This window comes from Haliaeetus leucocephalus, unplaced genomic scaffold (genome assembly GCF_000737465.1).
Source record: "Haliaeetus leucocephalus isolate CR32 unplaced genomic scaffold, Haliaeetus_leucocephalus-4.0 Scaffold428, whole genome shotgun sequence".
Lineage (NCBI taxonomy): Eukaryota > Metazoa > Chordata > Aves > Accipitriformes > Accipitridae > Haliaeetus > Haliaeetus leucocephalus.
This window is the reverse complement of record NW_010972864.1, coordinates 5,174,984-5,189,966: the sequence shown is the minus strand read 5'-3', so window position 1 is coordinate 5,189,966 and position 14,983 is coordinate 5,174,984. Positions and strand designations below refer to the sequence as shown.

Sequence of the window (14,983 nt, the reverse complement as noted above, 5' to 3'; positions counted from 1 at the left end):
GGGGGGGGGCAGGAAAAAAGCATTCCATGAAAAAATTGAAAAAGGTGGCACTGGTGATGGTTTTGAAGAAGTTTAATACAAAGGAGACTGATCCATATGTACTCCAGAAAATTATTAATTTGGGAGTAGGAGGGGTGATCAGTCTGAATTGCTGTAGTCACTGGGTTTTTTTCCTGGTTCATTCTGTTGATGTTCAGAAAGGGGAGAGGACAAGGAAAGCAGCAACATGGAATCTGTCTGCTGCAAAAAATTCATAATCTTCTTCTTGCACAAAATGAATTACTAAAACTTGACTTTAAAGCTGTCTTTTGCAAAAAACTAGAACATATGTAGATGAAAGAAGTGGGAAAATGAGAATACCGTATATTTAATTTCTTCATAATTTCAGATATTTGACCATTACTGCATTAAATACTACAAAAGTCTCTAAGCAACAACTCTAGATTTGAGAAACAGCAATTGACCGTTCAGAAAAGGCAGTTTATTTGGTGGTTATCTGTCTTCTCCTTTTGAGACATGACCATCTGTACTACCAGCACTGAAGATACAGCTTGAAAATGCAGCCCAAGTAGACAGGAGAATTAAGATCTTATTTATAAGAATCAAAGGTACTTTAACTGGCAGGTGGCATCTGTGTCTTAGTAGAAGTCCCTGAGCTCCAGTAACAGTGGAAAAGGAGAGCTGTGGAAAAAAAAATTGAGAGATACCGCTTCTCTGTTCTGATCTGTACCTAAAAAAAAAAAAGATAACTCATGACTCCTGCCCTGCACCCTGGAACCGTGTCTGCCTGGCCTGGGTGGTACAAGACACCTGACATGCTTAGCCGAAATAAGAGAGCTAGTGCCTAGGGTCAGTCCTTTTTTTTGCATTTAGACAATGCAGTGCCAGCCATCTATTAGACATTACGATTCAGTTATTTTCTACTTGTGCTAAAGCTAGACTGAGCGAGCTGATCCGTGTGATGCCAATAGCAATGAAATTGGTGTAGTTTGCCTATATCAGGAATATGAGGCTGTGTATACTGTTTAGCATAGATATTAGGTGGCATGCCTAAAAGATTTTCTGCAATGCTGAGATTCTTGAAGAAAGACCGGTAAGTAGCTAGAATAACAGCCTACCTTTTTTTTTTTTCCCCCAAACCTGAGCCACTGACTTGAATATTGGGATTATTTTATTTTATTTTAAGCCCATGCTGTGACTCCTGATAGACTCAGCAGTATGGAATGAGTCATGCACACATCTCGAAATACAATGTGCACATACTCTGCTGGGTCCAGCTGTACAGCTAGTCCGGAGCCCAGAAAAGGAGGAGCAAAGAAGACAACATTCACTTAAGCCTGGGTCTTTGCTAGCAGGGCTAGAGGAGTCAATGTCCACAACTCAAGCCCTTGTTCTGCACATTGTGGGAATCCAATAATAGGCTTTTTACACTAGTCCTGATGTGTAGAGTGGAATGTGCCTAACCAGGGATGCAAGCAGAGCAAATCCTTGTTGCAAATTTTAACCTAAATCACCACAGTGTGAGAAGGACAGGAAAAAGAAGTGGAACCTGGTGCAGATTTAACACTGGTAGGTTTTACTACCATATTAGTATCTCAGTAATTTCATACAGAGAAGTTTATTAAAGATTTTTAGTAAAACTTTCTGTGAATAAATCTGCTTTAAGAACGTAAGGTAAACACTCAGGCTGCAACCCCATCTACGGCTCCCTGGCTGAGCAACACAGTATCTGATCTGTGATGAATACCCATACTATCTGCAAATGTGTCAAATGTACATCTCCAAAATCAAACTGTTTCATTAAAAATAATAGATGCGGTCCTAGTAACCATGTAGGAAAAGTCTTTGCAAAGCAGGGAAGTCAGCTCCAGAGGAAAGCTGTAGGACCTGGGCTGGTGAATCTTCATTGCTGTTTTTGCAAGAGGTGACCATTACTGAAGTGTGGCAACTTTAACCAGTTAAATTACAAATCCAAGTAAAGCATCAACTCATAAAGAAGAAAACTCCAGTTGAAATGCTTCATTTCCTAAACCATGTACGTACTCATCTCCTTTTTTCACAGAAGAATACCATCACTGTAAGTCAGTTGTGCTACAGCTTTTTAAGAAAAATTATTTGTTCAGGAACCTGAGCTAGTAGTATAATTTTTGTGGTTGGTAGACAATAAAGTGCAATATTGAATCTGATGCTGGACTTCCTGAGTAATTTTTCTGCATTGTAAATTGAAAAAACAGTATTTTCTTCTTGAGTATTTTTAGGTCAGTTAATGACATTAGTAAAAACTCAGTCTCTTTTGGCTCTATGGAATCTGCACACCACTGAAAAGTGAGTTGTTCATACTCACTGACCCGGAGATTCATTTTTAAGTTGTGCTCTTCACTGATTCCTATTTGAAATGAATAAGCAGAAGCTTAAGGTTCTTTCTCATGGAAGTTTCCCATTTCAGGATATACCCTACAGAATTTGTATCTTGCATAATGTATTGTAATATATTGTTCTGTGTATTAAGCTCTCTTCTGATGAAAGCACAGGTAAGTTTTTATGCGATTTCATGTAATCTGGATTTCAAAAGATATAAATTATCATTGCAGTCACAAATCTGGTAGTTCACATTTGAAATGATGAAATGCTCACTTTTTATAATGTTAAGTATTTTAGCCAGGGTTGAATTTATGAACAGTCTCATTTGTGTCTTCTTAACTCCATGTAAATCTATGTGCATATCTTAATTGAAGGCGCATTTGGATGATTATTTGCATGAAAACTGCTGATGAAGACATGTCAAAATAGGAAAGTTATTTTAAGACATCTATAGTAGGATATCTTCCTATCCAGGATGTTTGTTAGCTCTGACAAATCTTTTGTTAATTTTGTCTGGCTGTTTTCATGAATCTTTGGGTTCTGACAAAAGCTAATAAAACCAGCTATGAATGCTTTAAATATAACTACATTTCAGAGAATATTAATCAGAGGAGGACTACGTATGTAATGTTGGTACAGAAGCGTACACATTTGTTGCTTTGTGCCATGCAGTAGCATTCAGAGGAAGACTAGTTCCCTCAGCAAATTTCCATACATTTGAACTGCTTTCGCCCAGAGTTAGGGTAAATTGCATGACAAATGTTATGATCATCAACATCCATTCTGGGGAATCAAAGTAGCTGCTGACCTTTAAATGTGAACATATTCACATACCAGTCTACCAACCATCTGGTGTGACCTGACATTTCTATTACTGGCACTCCTGTCTCTTGCAGGCCCCCTCCAAAACAGTGCAAATGTGATGATCTGTGCCCATGGTGACTGCCATCTTCCTCCGCAAAGTGTCTTCAGTGAAGCACACTTTGCTTCCTCTGGCCCTTCTCCTATTTCCATGCTTACTTTGTTCTCCAAATCCCACTGAGTTGTAGCCCTCCTTACCAAGGGTGTTAAGGGAGACACCAAATCCAACAGACCTGGGATCCTTCCTCCCCAGCCGATGTGCCCAGCCAGGAACGGTCCCAGGTGATCTCTCCATCCCAGTCCCAGGGATGCAGCTGCTGCTGTTCCTGCTTGCAGGTCTGGCCTGTAGCAAGGTTGAGTGCGTATCCAAGAGTCACACTCTCTCACACACACGCACACACAGGTCCCTAATGCGGCTGGCCGCACAGACAGTCTCACACACACAGAGCAGCGCAGGTAGCACAACCCACCTATAATGCTGCCCAAACTCACTCACACAAGTGCAGAGAGCCCCATCCTGTTCCTCCCCTCCAGCCGATCAGAATGGTGGTTCTCTGGTGAAAACACGTATGCCCTCGATCTCCACATCCATAAGCGCACCCACATTCACAGCCCCCTTGAATGTGGCTTCTAAACCTGCTTAATATCCATGCCTGGACCCGGGGTCCTTTAACTGGTATGCAGGTCACCTCCTACTTGCCAGATAGAGCAACGTGATGCTTGCTAGCAAAACAGATGCATACGCTCACACACTCATCACATAAGCACTCCCACAATAACAGATCCCTTGAATATTACCATGGGCTCTCAGCTCTCAGTCTGCCTAATATCCATGCCTGGACCCTGGCCTCCCTTACCCCAACCACTGGCTCAGACCAAGTCCTCCAGATGTGGAAATGTTTCCTCCAACTCACCAGCTAGTTCAGCTTGAAGTCTGCTAGTGAATTATACGTATACACACAGAGGATTAAATTCACTGAAGAAATATAAACACACCCAGGTCTCTCCAGTTGCTGGCACTTAGATCTCTTACACATCCACACACAACCTGATCCCTCCAATTGCTGCCACCCAGACCTACAGACCTGGTGCCCATGGCCTCTTCTCCAGTTGCTGGCACTCAGACCTTTCAACACACATACAGCGCAAATGCACCAGTCCCTCTGGTCACTGGTGTTTAGACCTACAAGCCCTACAGCCCAAGTCCCATGGTCCACAGTCCCTCCAGTTAGTTACTGCATGCCAATCCTTCCATGTGCTAGTACCTAGACCTACAAGCCCTAACACCTGTGATCTCCTCTGTTCATTGGCATACAGATCTCTTTTCAGGGCAGTCTCTCCAGTTGCTGACACCGTCTTCCCACACTAGCTCCTCTCTGATCCACCGTGATCCTTCCCCTTTTCTTTGAATCCTTTGGCCCTTCCCCTAAACACCCCATAGTCATTTTTACATGAGTCCACAAGCCTCTTCTGATAGCTGATATCCCAATCAGCCTCCAGTATCCCATAATACTCATGTTAATCATGTTTCCCCCTTCCTATCAGTAAAAAATTGTTCTTCACATTGACATTCTTGAAGGCTCTGCCTGAGTAGTTCCTTTAACGGACCATCAGTCAGTGGCTGAAGTGTTCTGGGTCCTCATTATTGTTTCTGTTGTGAATTCCTCATTAATGTTTGTGTGTCTGTGTGGCTAATTTACCACTTTCATCATTACTTGTGAGTAGATCACAACCAAATAACTCAATGAACCAGATGCTCCCACACTCCACATACCCTCACACGACTGACTGACAGCTGTTGCATGACTCAGAACCACTGGGTACCCCACGATTACAGGGTCCAGCTCCCTTTTATTATAGACATCTGTATCACGATAAGATAGCAAACCTAGACTTCACTGTGTTGATTGAAAGTCAGGGTGCAGTTTTACACATTTTCTTCATGTTCAGGTAGACTTAAAGGACAGGGCAGGCACATCACACAACATATTTCCATTTTTCTCCACTGCATAGTGATATACAACACTGTCGGACACTTCACTGACTTTAGCACAGTATTTTACTTTACAAAACTTTATTGTGATGGTTGAGACAAAAATAATACAAATAATGATGATGTCATTGTGGTTTTCCAGTGATGTTCATCTTGTGTCATTGATGCTTGTTTGCATTATCTTCAGAAGGATGTTTTATTCTAAATGGGAAGAACAAAAAAATACCAAACCCACATTTTAAAAGTGTGTAGGGAAGGGAAGTATGTGTATAATGTAAGAGCGTTACTTGCAAAGAAACCAAAATTATTTATTGGAAAGTCATAAAGTAACAGTGTCAAGTATCTGGCATTGCACAGAAGTACTGGACCTCAACAGGATATCATACAAAGAATATTAGTACAAAATTAAAAATGGAACTCTGCTGTCTGGAAGGCCATTCCTCCTCAATTTGCTTACAAAATTTCTCCTGGGCCTTGTGAGTCCCTCTAAGCTATGTCACTCTTGCTATTTCCAAGTTTAAGTCTCTATTTAAACTAAGAGTCCATGTGCCTCGGACTTTGTGAAATTTCCTATCAAAACCTGCCCAAATGCTGCTGCTATTCACTACATGGCCTTTCTGATCCATTCATTCAGATAATTTTAACCTGCTGTCTTCTTTTACCTCTCCCTAAGTCATTATTTCCATGGCTGATTTGTTCCTTGCATAAAAAATGGCTATTGAATAGGGAATTTTTAGATTTGCTTTTCGTTTTGACATTTTGGGTTGGGTTTTTTAGCACCATATCCAGGTGTTTTAAGGGGAGATCTTTAGTAGAAAATGCAGTAATAGATGAGCAGAAAACACAGTTTAGTTACAAATTGAAAATGAGCCCCTTTATTCTCCCACTCAATGTAGGCTACCATTGGGGCACTAAGATTGGGGGGAGTGAAGGAGGAGAGCAGGTTTGGAATGAAGTGGCTTTTTGGTGTTTAATAAATTAGAAGCACTTAATGGAGCTCTTTAATTCCTAAGCTGGAGTCTTCAGACTTCAAAAATGTGACATCTTCCAATTTATTTGTTACTGAATTTGATTGTTACTTTTTAGCAAATATAGAGAGATACATGTATGTGTGTACATATTTGTTGAAAGAGGCAAAATACTTACTACTTCTAGAGTCAGGCTCTCCATATCTTCCTTTCCTTGGCTGTATTTCTTTTTAAGGCACACTGCAGTTGTGATAGTGACAATAAGCATTACAACAAACACAGCTATGGTTGAAGAAACAACTATTACAGTATTTTCGTGAGTGGAGCCTCTCCTTTCACACTTTTCTCCCATGTACCACCAGTTGTCACCGGCTGGACATCTAGAAAGTAAAAGAACAAACATGTGCTATCACCTAAAGATTAAAGGCATGAAAAGGTCTACTTAAGAAAAATGGCATCTCTGATGTACTGTTTCTATATCCCAAGGCATAATGAAGTTATCTTAAAATGGACTTCCATTTTAAAGTTGTCTTGAGTGGACCACTGTCCTTACACATCCAGATGTGCTTCTTTCAGCTTCCTGCTCTTTTACAGGTCATGTCTTTACAGAGAGCCTTTGCCAGAAATCCCAAGTGCTATTCTGATCCTTTTGACTGCTTAACGCTTGGCTGCAGCTGATCTATAGAGCTGCTGCTACAGAATGGTTGTCTTTTGCTACCAATAGAGATGCTGTCTGGATCAGTCAGTTCACTTATCTGCTGCTTTTTCCTTGGAGTTTATAGCACTTCTGTTGATAGAAAACTCACTTTCTGCTGCATGAAACTGATACCTGTCACTAGGACCACTGTCATGTAATATTTGCTTCAACTATTACTAATTAGCCTTGTATCCTGATGCAGTTCTGCCTTTTGTCATGCTCAGCTTTTACACAAAGCTCTTCTATCTTCTTCACTCAGTCAATTTAAAAAATCCTTTATAAGGAGTTGAATAAGCTCCTAGGGCAAGTAGTCCAGAAGCTTTACACTACTGTTTTTATCCAATCAAGCCACATTTACCACCCTCCAGAAAACTTCATCCACCTGTTTCCTCATGTGTGCTTTGCTTTTAATTCTAAGCTCACCTTATGCAGCAGTGCGAACCTGTGAGATAAATGGGATGGAGGCCACAGGCCAGACTCTCAAGGCACCTCTGACCAGACAGCAGCTGAACCAAAGTTCAGGTGCAGGAATTCCCCGGGTCGAGGACTGAGCCAGCCGAAGGTGTTCCCACCATATTCCCCTTTCCCTGCTCAGTGCTTCTCCGCTAGTAGATGTGCTATATTCTGATCAGACCTTCTCATTGCCAGAAGGGGCTTATTGTCAAATTTAAAGAACTTGTATGAGCTGCCTCTGCCCTCCCCCAAGAAGACAGTAAGAAAAGAAATTAAGATCCTAGCAGCTGCCTGGTTTTAGGACTAAAAACAACCTCCAAGCCTTGATTCCTTCACCTTATTCAGCATCACAATCAGGTCTGAACCTTTTTATAGTGAGCATATGAGGGTCCCAATGATCTAACTGAAAAAAAATATATGTGCAGTACCGCTGAACACATACCTGTCCCTATCTTTCTAACCCTGGTTGTTTCTTATGTATTGTTTTTCTAGTTCCTAAGCCATTTACTCAGAACTACCCTCAACCCTGAAAATGAGTCCATTTGCAGTGCGCTGCAAAGGTACTGACCATCGGGGGACTTAATGTGATCCAGCTTAAACAGAGTTCTGTATCACATTCCCCCTCGTTTCCCAATACAAAATCGGAGCGGAAACTGACTGCTCGTCACACACTTCTCTAGGATGGAAAGTAGGTTACATAGGCACTAGAGCTTCAAATAGTCCAGAGATGTCAGAAAATAAATGTTCTCCTTCCATAATTTCGAAATCAGGCATAACATTCAGCTTAACTTTTTTTTGTCTTCTTGGAACAGCTTCATGACATTTACTCATATTTGTGACCTGCTTCTGATGGGTTGCACAAGAATTGTTTCTTAAAAGGTTTCTAAATGGAGAGATATAACATTTAATGAATCGTCCTGAGTCTTGTTGCTCTCAGCATTTAGGTGTTTGCCTCACAGCACTCCCCCAGTCTACCTGCCCTGGCACAGCATCACATAAGGTTACTATCTTCAGCCTTAAAGCTTGTTTGAGAGCTGGAACAATGCTAGTCAGCCAGGTGGGTTACATAAATCTATCCACAGCGAATTAAATAAAAGTTGTTATTAATTTTCTTGCAGAGCAAACAATCTTTTTAGTCCTCAGCCTTCATTGCTGGTTTCAAAGGCAAGCAACTACACTCTGGTAATTCATGGTCATAATTTGCACTACATGATATTTCTGAATCAAATTCTAAAATTTCTGTGCTGCTTCCTGCCTGAGAAGTATTAAACATTTTGCCTACTGATATAAATGCTCTTTTGTTTCAACTGCATTTATATTTAACTCTTCTAAATTTTGCTATAGGGACTTCTAAGGAGATGCACAGTCCATTTTATAACATTGGACTAATACATTACTGAAAATGATAAACATGTTTAAAATATAATTTACAGAAAAGTCAAGCAGAGTACTTCAAAATGGTCAAATGCTGAGGTTAGGAGCTTTGTTGCCCAAACTGATCATAAGTTTAGTCTTGCAGTAGCCATTGGAAATATTTGCCTTAATCAGCTATAGTCTTTCCTCTCGTTAGGAACAAAGATTTATTCTACTAGAAACTTTCATTACTCATCCTGAAATTGCATTTGAGAGTGAATAAAGACAGTTACCTGCACACTGATACTCTATCTACTATAATGCAGACTCCATCATTTTCACAAGGGTTGTCTGGGCAGTAGTTGGGAACCTCCATCTCTGGCTTTTCGGTCAGGGTGACAGAGGCTGTTGTGATAGGTGTTGTGGTGGTGGTAGACCTAGTGGTAGGCTTGGTGTTGGCACTGGGCGTACTCACAACAAAGGTGGGTGCAACACTTGGCTGAGTTGATAGTAGGTGTGATATATCTGCATGATAAAACCACAAGAAATAAGGTCTTTACGTCCTGTTATTTTTCCTCTTATTCTAATGATAAGTTCTAATAGTAAAGAGCAAAGAGCCTGTCCACAAGTATAATGGATAAATAGTCTGGTTTACCTTTCAGGAGCATGATGTATTTTGGAAATGTCCTCTAGATTTTTTCAGAAATAGGCAATTTTATTCAAAGTACTCTATTCAAAATAATTTGCACAGGATTAGCATCACTTTATATACCTTCACATGAGATAAAGGAATTATACAGTGCATGTACCTATCCACAAATTTATTCAAACATATGATCTGACTTTAGATACATGCATAGTTCCAAAACTGCTCATCTGCTAAGTACATCATGTGTATTTATATCTACAGCACTAGTGACTTAGTAAGTATGTGACACTCCATGTTTACTGTATCGTAAAGAATATCAGCTATATTTACATACCTTCCATTGTTAAAAGAATATAAACACTGTCTTCTTTAATAAAGTTGCGGCTTCTAAGTCTCTGATGAGTTAAAAATGTACTTGTTCCACTTCCTGGACCTCTCATGAATCTGGTTCCATTGGGAAAAGTTGCTACGGATCCCACTTTATCTGGCCTATCCCAAAAATAATTTGATGAGGAATCTGGGGAAAAAAACCCAAAGCAAGCAACTGAATGTGAGTGTGGGACCACTCTGAATTTCTTTCTCAATAGGGTTCCTTCCTCTCAACAACAAAGACAGACCGCGTCCTACTTTGCCTGCTTCTGCTTAGTTGCTCATGGATTTCATGAATATGGAGAAGACAATAAATTACCTGAAATTCAAAGAGTAGGAGCAGTGCTGAACCTGCCTACAATATTTGCAGATTTTTTTGCCTGAGATTCCATAATGATGAGATGCACAAGATAACGGAGATCTTCAATGGCTTGGTTTAGCCTGAGGTATTGAGAAAAGAGCCTGCTGGAGATGAGGTTACTGGAGAGCTAGTTGACAACCTGTTGTACTGTCTTTTTAGTTCTTTTAAAGCACAGTGGGCAAGAAGATGAATAGCACATGAATCATATGTAAAATGAATTAATTCGGTGCTTCTCAAAAAAGAGGCATCTCTTGATGTGGATGTAGGGCACAGGGTACTTGAACAACCCGAATTGTCACAGGCCATTGATGTCCCCTCTATCAAACCTTCTTCTAAATCTCAAAGCTGAGCCTGGTTGCCTATGGAAGTATCTGACAGAGGGAGAAGAAACTGCCTGCTCCAACACCTCTGCTGGTTAGAGAAAGGATAGGAGTTTCAAGGCTTCTCTTGGGAATCTGGGGCTACTAGCAATATATGAATAAACGAGGGAGAAGGAGCAGAGTGCCAACAGACTGCACGTCCACAGGGTCAGGGAAGAAAAAGGGCTGAGCACTGTGGCCATAATAGCAGAGAGCACAGGGAAAATATCAACCATCTATGGAGGACCTGGTGTGATGCACCTTTCATTTACAGGGGAGACAATTTAGTCTTTCTAGATTACCCACATTGTTTTCATGTAGAGACAGTGTCACAGAAAAATGAATGTAAATCATAAATTTTAAAAATAATACTGTGAATTAGACATTTTTGTGCCTTCCTTCCTTGACTAATGTTATGGTCTGAAAGCCCAGGAAACTAATTCAGTGGTGAAGGTGGTTTCTTTTGACAAAACCCTTATATTGATGCAGAAAGTCATTTTGGCTTAAATCCAAACTTTATCCAATGATGAATATAGGGGGTTTCTCTAATATCTCTCTTTATAGAGATTCCTACCATTTCTCAGAGTTACATCTTTACCTCAACTGCCTCCTTTCCAAGTTATTGTGGACAATTGCTCCTTATCTTCTCATACCTTGAACGAGTACAGATTACATAATATGAATCAGTACTTTGAGCAGCTGGAGATTTGCGCTGACACCACTGTACCTTTTACAAGAAGGGAGGGGATTTAATAGCTGCACTTTTATCTGGTTTGAACTCTGCATATTGTTAATTCAGTATTTTTCCTTTCAAGCTTCCTGGAAAACTTCCATTCTCATTAAAGCAGATATAAATGCATTTTCACAGAGCATATGAAAGAAATTTTAGGAGTGGATCATCCACCTGTTTCTTATGCAAATCAACTTTGAAATCCATGGTCCCAGCTTAACCTACTTGTATGTTCAATTTTTTTCTTTTCTGTGGATCATTTATATCGTTGCTGTAAACAAATGAAACATTCCAGAAGCTAAAGAAACCTGCACTAATGTACACAAACAGAAAATTTGACTCCTTATCTTTTGGCTGAATAGCGCGTCTGATTTTAACTAACCTGATAATTTCAGAGGGTCAGTTGTTATACTTCTTTGGTTTGACATCCGTTGTCGAATATCGGGATGCTGGTCAAGCAGAGTCATGGTACCTTGTTGCCATGCACAGGGCCATTGCAATTGGTCATCATTTGCTCCAGAAATCAAGTACAAGTACATTGCTAAATTAAATGGGTTATTGGCGGTACCATTTACAAACAAGCTGACCTGAAAAGCATATCCTTTACTAGAGTAAAAAGGTGGACTGTATATTCTTCCTGCTGTCCCTGCTGGACTTGTATTGAGGAGATGTGTGAAATTTCTGATATGCCAGACGTGGTGGGGACACTGAGTCTCTGACAAGTTGATGTCATCAATAGAGAGGCCTCCCTTTGATAAGCCACTTCCTCTCATGCCTTGAAACACAACCCGGAATTTACTTGTGACACTCAAAGAAACGTGATGGAGCTGCCAGTAACTCGCAGGTGAACCTGAAAAACAAGGGTAGGGATTTCTGAGTAAGCAATAGAGTCAAACACTGCACAGGTCTACAGATCCTATATCAACACTATGTAAGAATTTCTCATTTCCACTGGTACTGACATGATGGAATATTTCTCCTGTAGATGTTACATTTTCACTGCAAGATCATATTTTCTCAGTGCAGTTTTTCAACAGATTTAATATGCATAGCAGCTCTTTGAGTGAAAACAGTGTTAATGGTTTTTAAGACTGCTTTTTCTTTTATAGTTTTAAAGAACACTGCATTAAACTAATATAAATGTTGTGATAATTAAATACACAAAGATGGCTGTCACCTCTATTATTAAAAAGAAAAAAAAATCAGACAAAAGTATATTCAAATAACCAAGTAACAACATGTCTCAACAAAAAATGCTACAGAGGATTCTGGGAGCCTAGAACTACAAGATTTGTATATTTAAAAGGCTTGTTGGAAGTTTGCCTATGCAGAAGCACTATTCACCCATCAAATGATTAATGGTACTAAGTTCAAATTAAAGCCAGTCGTTTGCAAAACCTACTTCATGTGATAAAAACTCACTGCAAGGCTGATGTTGCATCCAAAAGTGCCTGCACTAGCAAATTCCACTTGACTCCAAGAGCAGTGTACGCAAAAGCAGATACTTCTGCACAGCGACCTCGTAAGGCAGGTGAAGGTAAGACAACCTTCGTTAACAGTGTGGGCAGCAAAACAGTTTCTTTTGCTGCCTGGTTTATGTTCACCAGCATGGAAGACCAGACTTTCAACTGCATTTATGGAATAAGCGGTGCCAATCCCAGGTACAGAATTCACGCTTCACTCCCCTAATGATTCTAAACACAACACAATGGATCTCAGATATAAGTCTTAATTTCTTGCCATTCTTCATTACCGTTATAATTAGGAGGGAAAAAAATAAACCCAGAAACAAGAACAAAACCACCCCACTGGTTTCCATTCAATTGCCTTCTGCATAAACTAAAGGCTTTTTGAACTGCACAGATGATATGCAAGACTGGGGTTTCTGACTCACGTTCAACGAGCAGATCAGCTCCTGTGCTGTAAAATGTCCCGCTCCCACAGCCTCCCCTGCTCCCAGCTGAAGGCAGCTACAGCTGCCACAGTCCAGCAGAAAGGATTCAGGGCTTGTCCCTCAGCCTCTTGAGCATGGGGGTTCAGTGCAAACCCATGAGCAGCTCAGCCAGCACGTTAGATCATGGCTGGAAAGGGCTGTAGTGTCACTGTTTCTTCCAGTTTGTTGACTGCACTGGTGAGGGTAACTTCTCACATGAGAGAAGTGAAACAGCTTGGGGAAAAACTAATCTTAAACCATTCCTGAAAGTTTTACCAGAGATTGTCAAAGTAGGGTGCCCATTTGGACACACATACGAGATCAGAGACTTAAAAGGAAATTATGGACTTGAGAAAGCAGGAATGGGAGATGGGACCTAATATACATGAAAGAGCATTTGTGAAGAAGGCTGAAGTGTGGAGAAATTAATCTTGGCTTCAAAGTAGGGTTCAAAAGGGTTTGGAGGGCTCAGACTGATCGGAAATCTACGTCTGCCTCAGCAGCCCTGATATGTTAAGGATTCCTGACGGCACACAGGGATGATGAAAGCATCAGGGTGAAGAAAAGAGTGGAAAAAAAGAAAAGAAAAACAGGCGTGAGCAGTAGCTGAGCCTAAAGGGACAAAAAGAGGCAGAAGAGTGGACTTGATACCTATTTAGCAAAAGAACTTGCTCAGACCCTTATGTAACCACAAGATTGAACTAGTTGTAGCTGTAAAGGAGACCAAGTAATAGTTAAATATTTGAGAAAGTAATTTAATCATAAGATACCTTTGGCAATTCTAGCTTAAAGAGGTCTTGTCCATTAACTGACCTCAGTTGCTCATTCTGTAGGCTATAGGCTCCTAAAACCACTTAATTTTCTTCAAACTACCACTCAAATCATGATCTGCTGCCCATGTATTTCAGTTAAGTCATTTCAAACCTTGTTTAAAAAGTAAGCTAAATTTTATTTATCTTTTTTAAACTTATATGTTAGGTATTCTGGGGAATGAACTTACACTTTCCATTTCTTTATTATTACTTTCTTATTCATTGTAATTTACTCTAATGACCAACTTCATCTGTTGCTATTGATACCAGCAATTCTAGAACAGTTAAAACGACTACTCATGGAATTTTAGCTATTTTGGTGAGAAAACTATATTGATAACCTAAGAGTCTGTAATTTGTGGTAATTGATTATATTCTAGGAAAATGGCTGACTGAGGATCCATCAAGCACAATTTCACCAGCAGAGAATCAATTACGTAGTTAGAGAAGAAGCCAAACAATAACCCTAGGACATGAGTCACTTTGCTACAGTGTTTTCCCCCAGTACTTTGAAAAGGATATTGCATATAGATTAAACCAAAATGCAGTTTTATTCCATACCTTTTATCTCTTCAATGAGTCTCAAAGTACCATTTGGATGGGCTGAAGTATACTCCCTGACCCAGACATACAGCCGGTCGCTTTCATGACCGCTGTTATAGAAATAGAATTGTAAGCACTGAAAGCCCCTTTTGGGATACAGAATTCGGCTCTCCAGGATAGCTATGCTTCCCTCTGCTCCAGCACTGGTGTTGAAATGCATGAAGTAGCCAGAATCTGTCAAAAGTCAATGAGAAATGAACAGTAAAGGAGAGAGAAAACAAAATTTTCCTGGCGTACTCGTATTCTTAACACTGAACTGTAGTAACACTAGGAGACATGGTCAAGTCAGGGTAAGGTAGTTCCTGTACAAATCCTCAGACTGAGGACTGTTACCTGTTCACATTGTCCCAAGGCAGAACTGTTCTTCTTGCAACTCTTCTCCTCATTTGGCGCTCTCTAGCAATTTGTACTCAAAAGCATGGGCTTGTTCTCTTTACCCTGTGCTAGTAATTCACAGTTGACTCTCTCTCTGGAGGACTGG

At 40.3% G+C, this 14,983-nt stretch overlaps 1 protein-coding gene across 1 annotated transcript in view; it reads right to left on the bottom strand.

Annotated features, from left to right (window-relative positions):
* The window catches only part of MEP1B (meprin A, beta), a 47,016-nt gene that overhangs the window by 14,567 nt on the left and 17,466 nt on the right, over positions 1-14,983 (bottom strand). The window contains exons 10-14 of the mRNA XM_010574416.1: positions 14,461-14,676; positions 11,537-12,004; positions 9,670-9,852; positions 8,980-9,211; positions 6,362-6,563 (exon numbers count right to left, since the gene is read on the bottom strand). Of these exons, the coding sequence (XP_010572718.1) occupies positions 6,362-6,563; positions 8,980-9,211; positions 9,670-9,852; positions 11,537-12,004; positions 14,461-14,676 (1,301 nt within the window). The remainder of the gene's footprint in view (positions 1-6,361; positions 6,564-8,979; positions 9,212-9,669; positions 9,853-11,536; positions 12,005-14,460; positions 14,677-14,983) is intronic.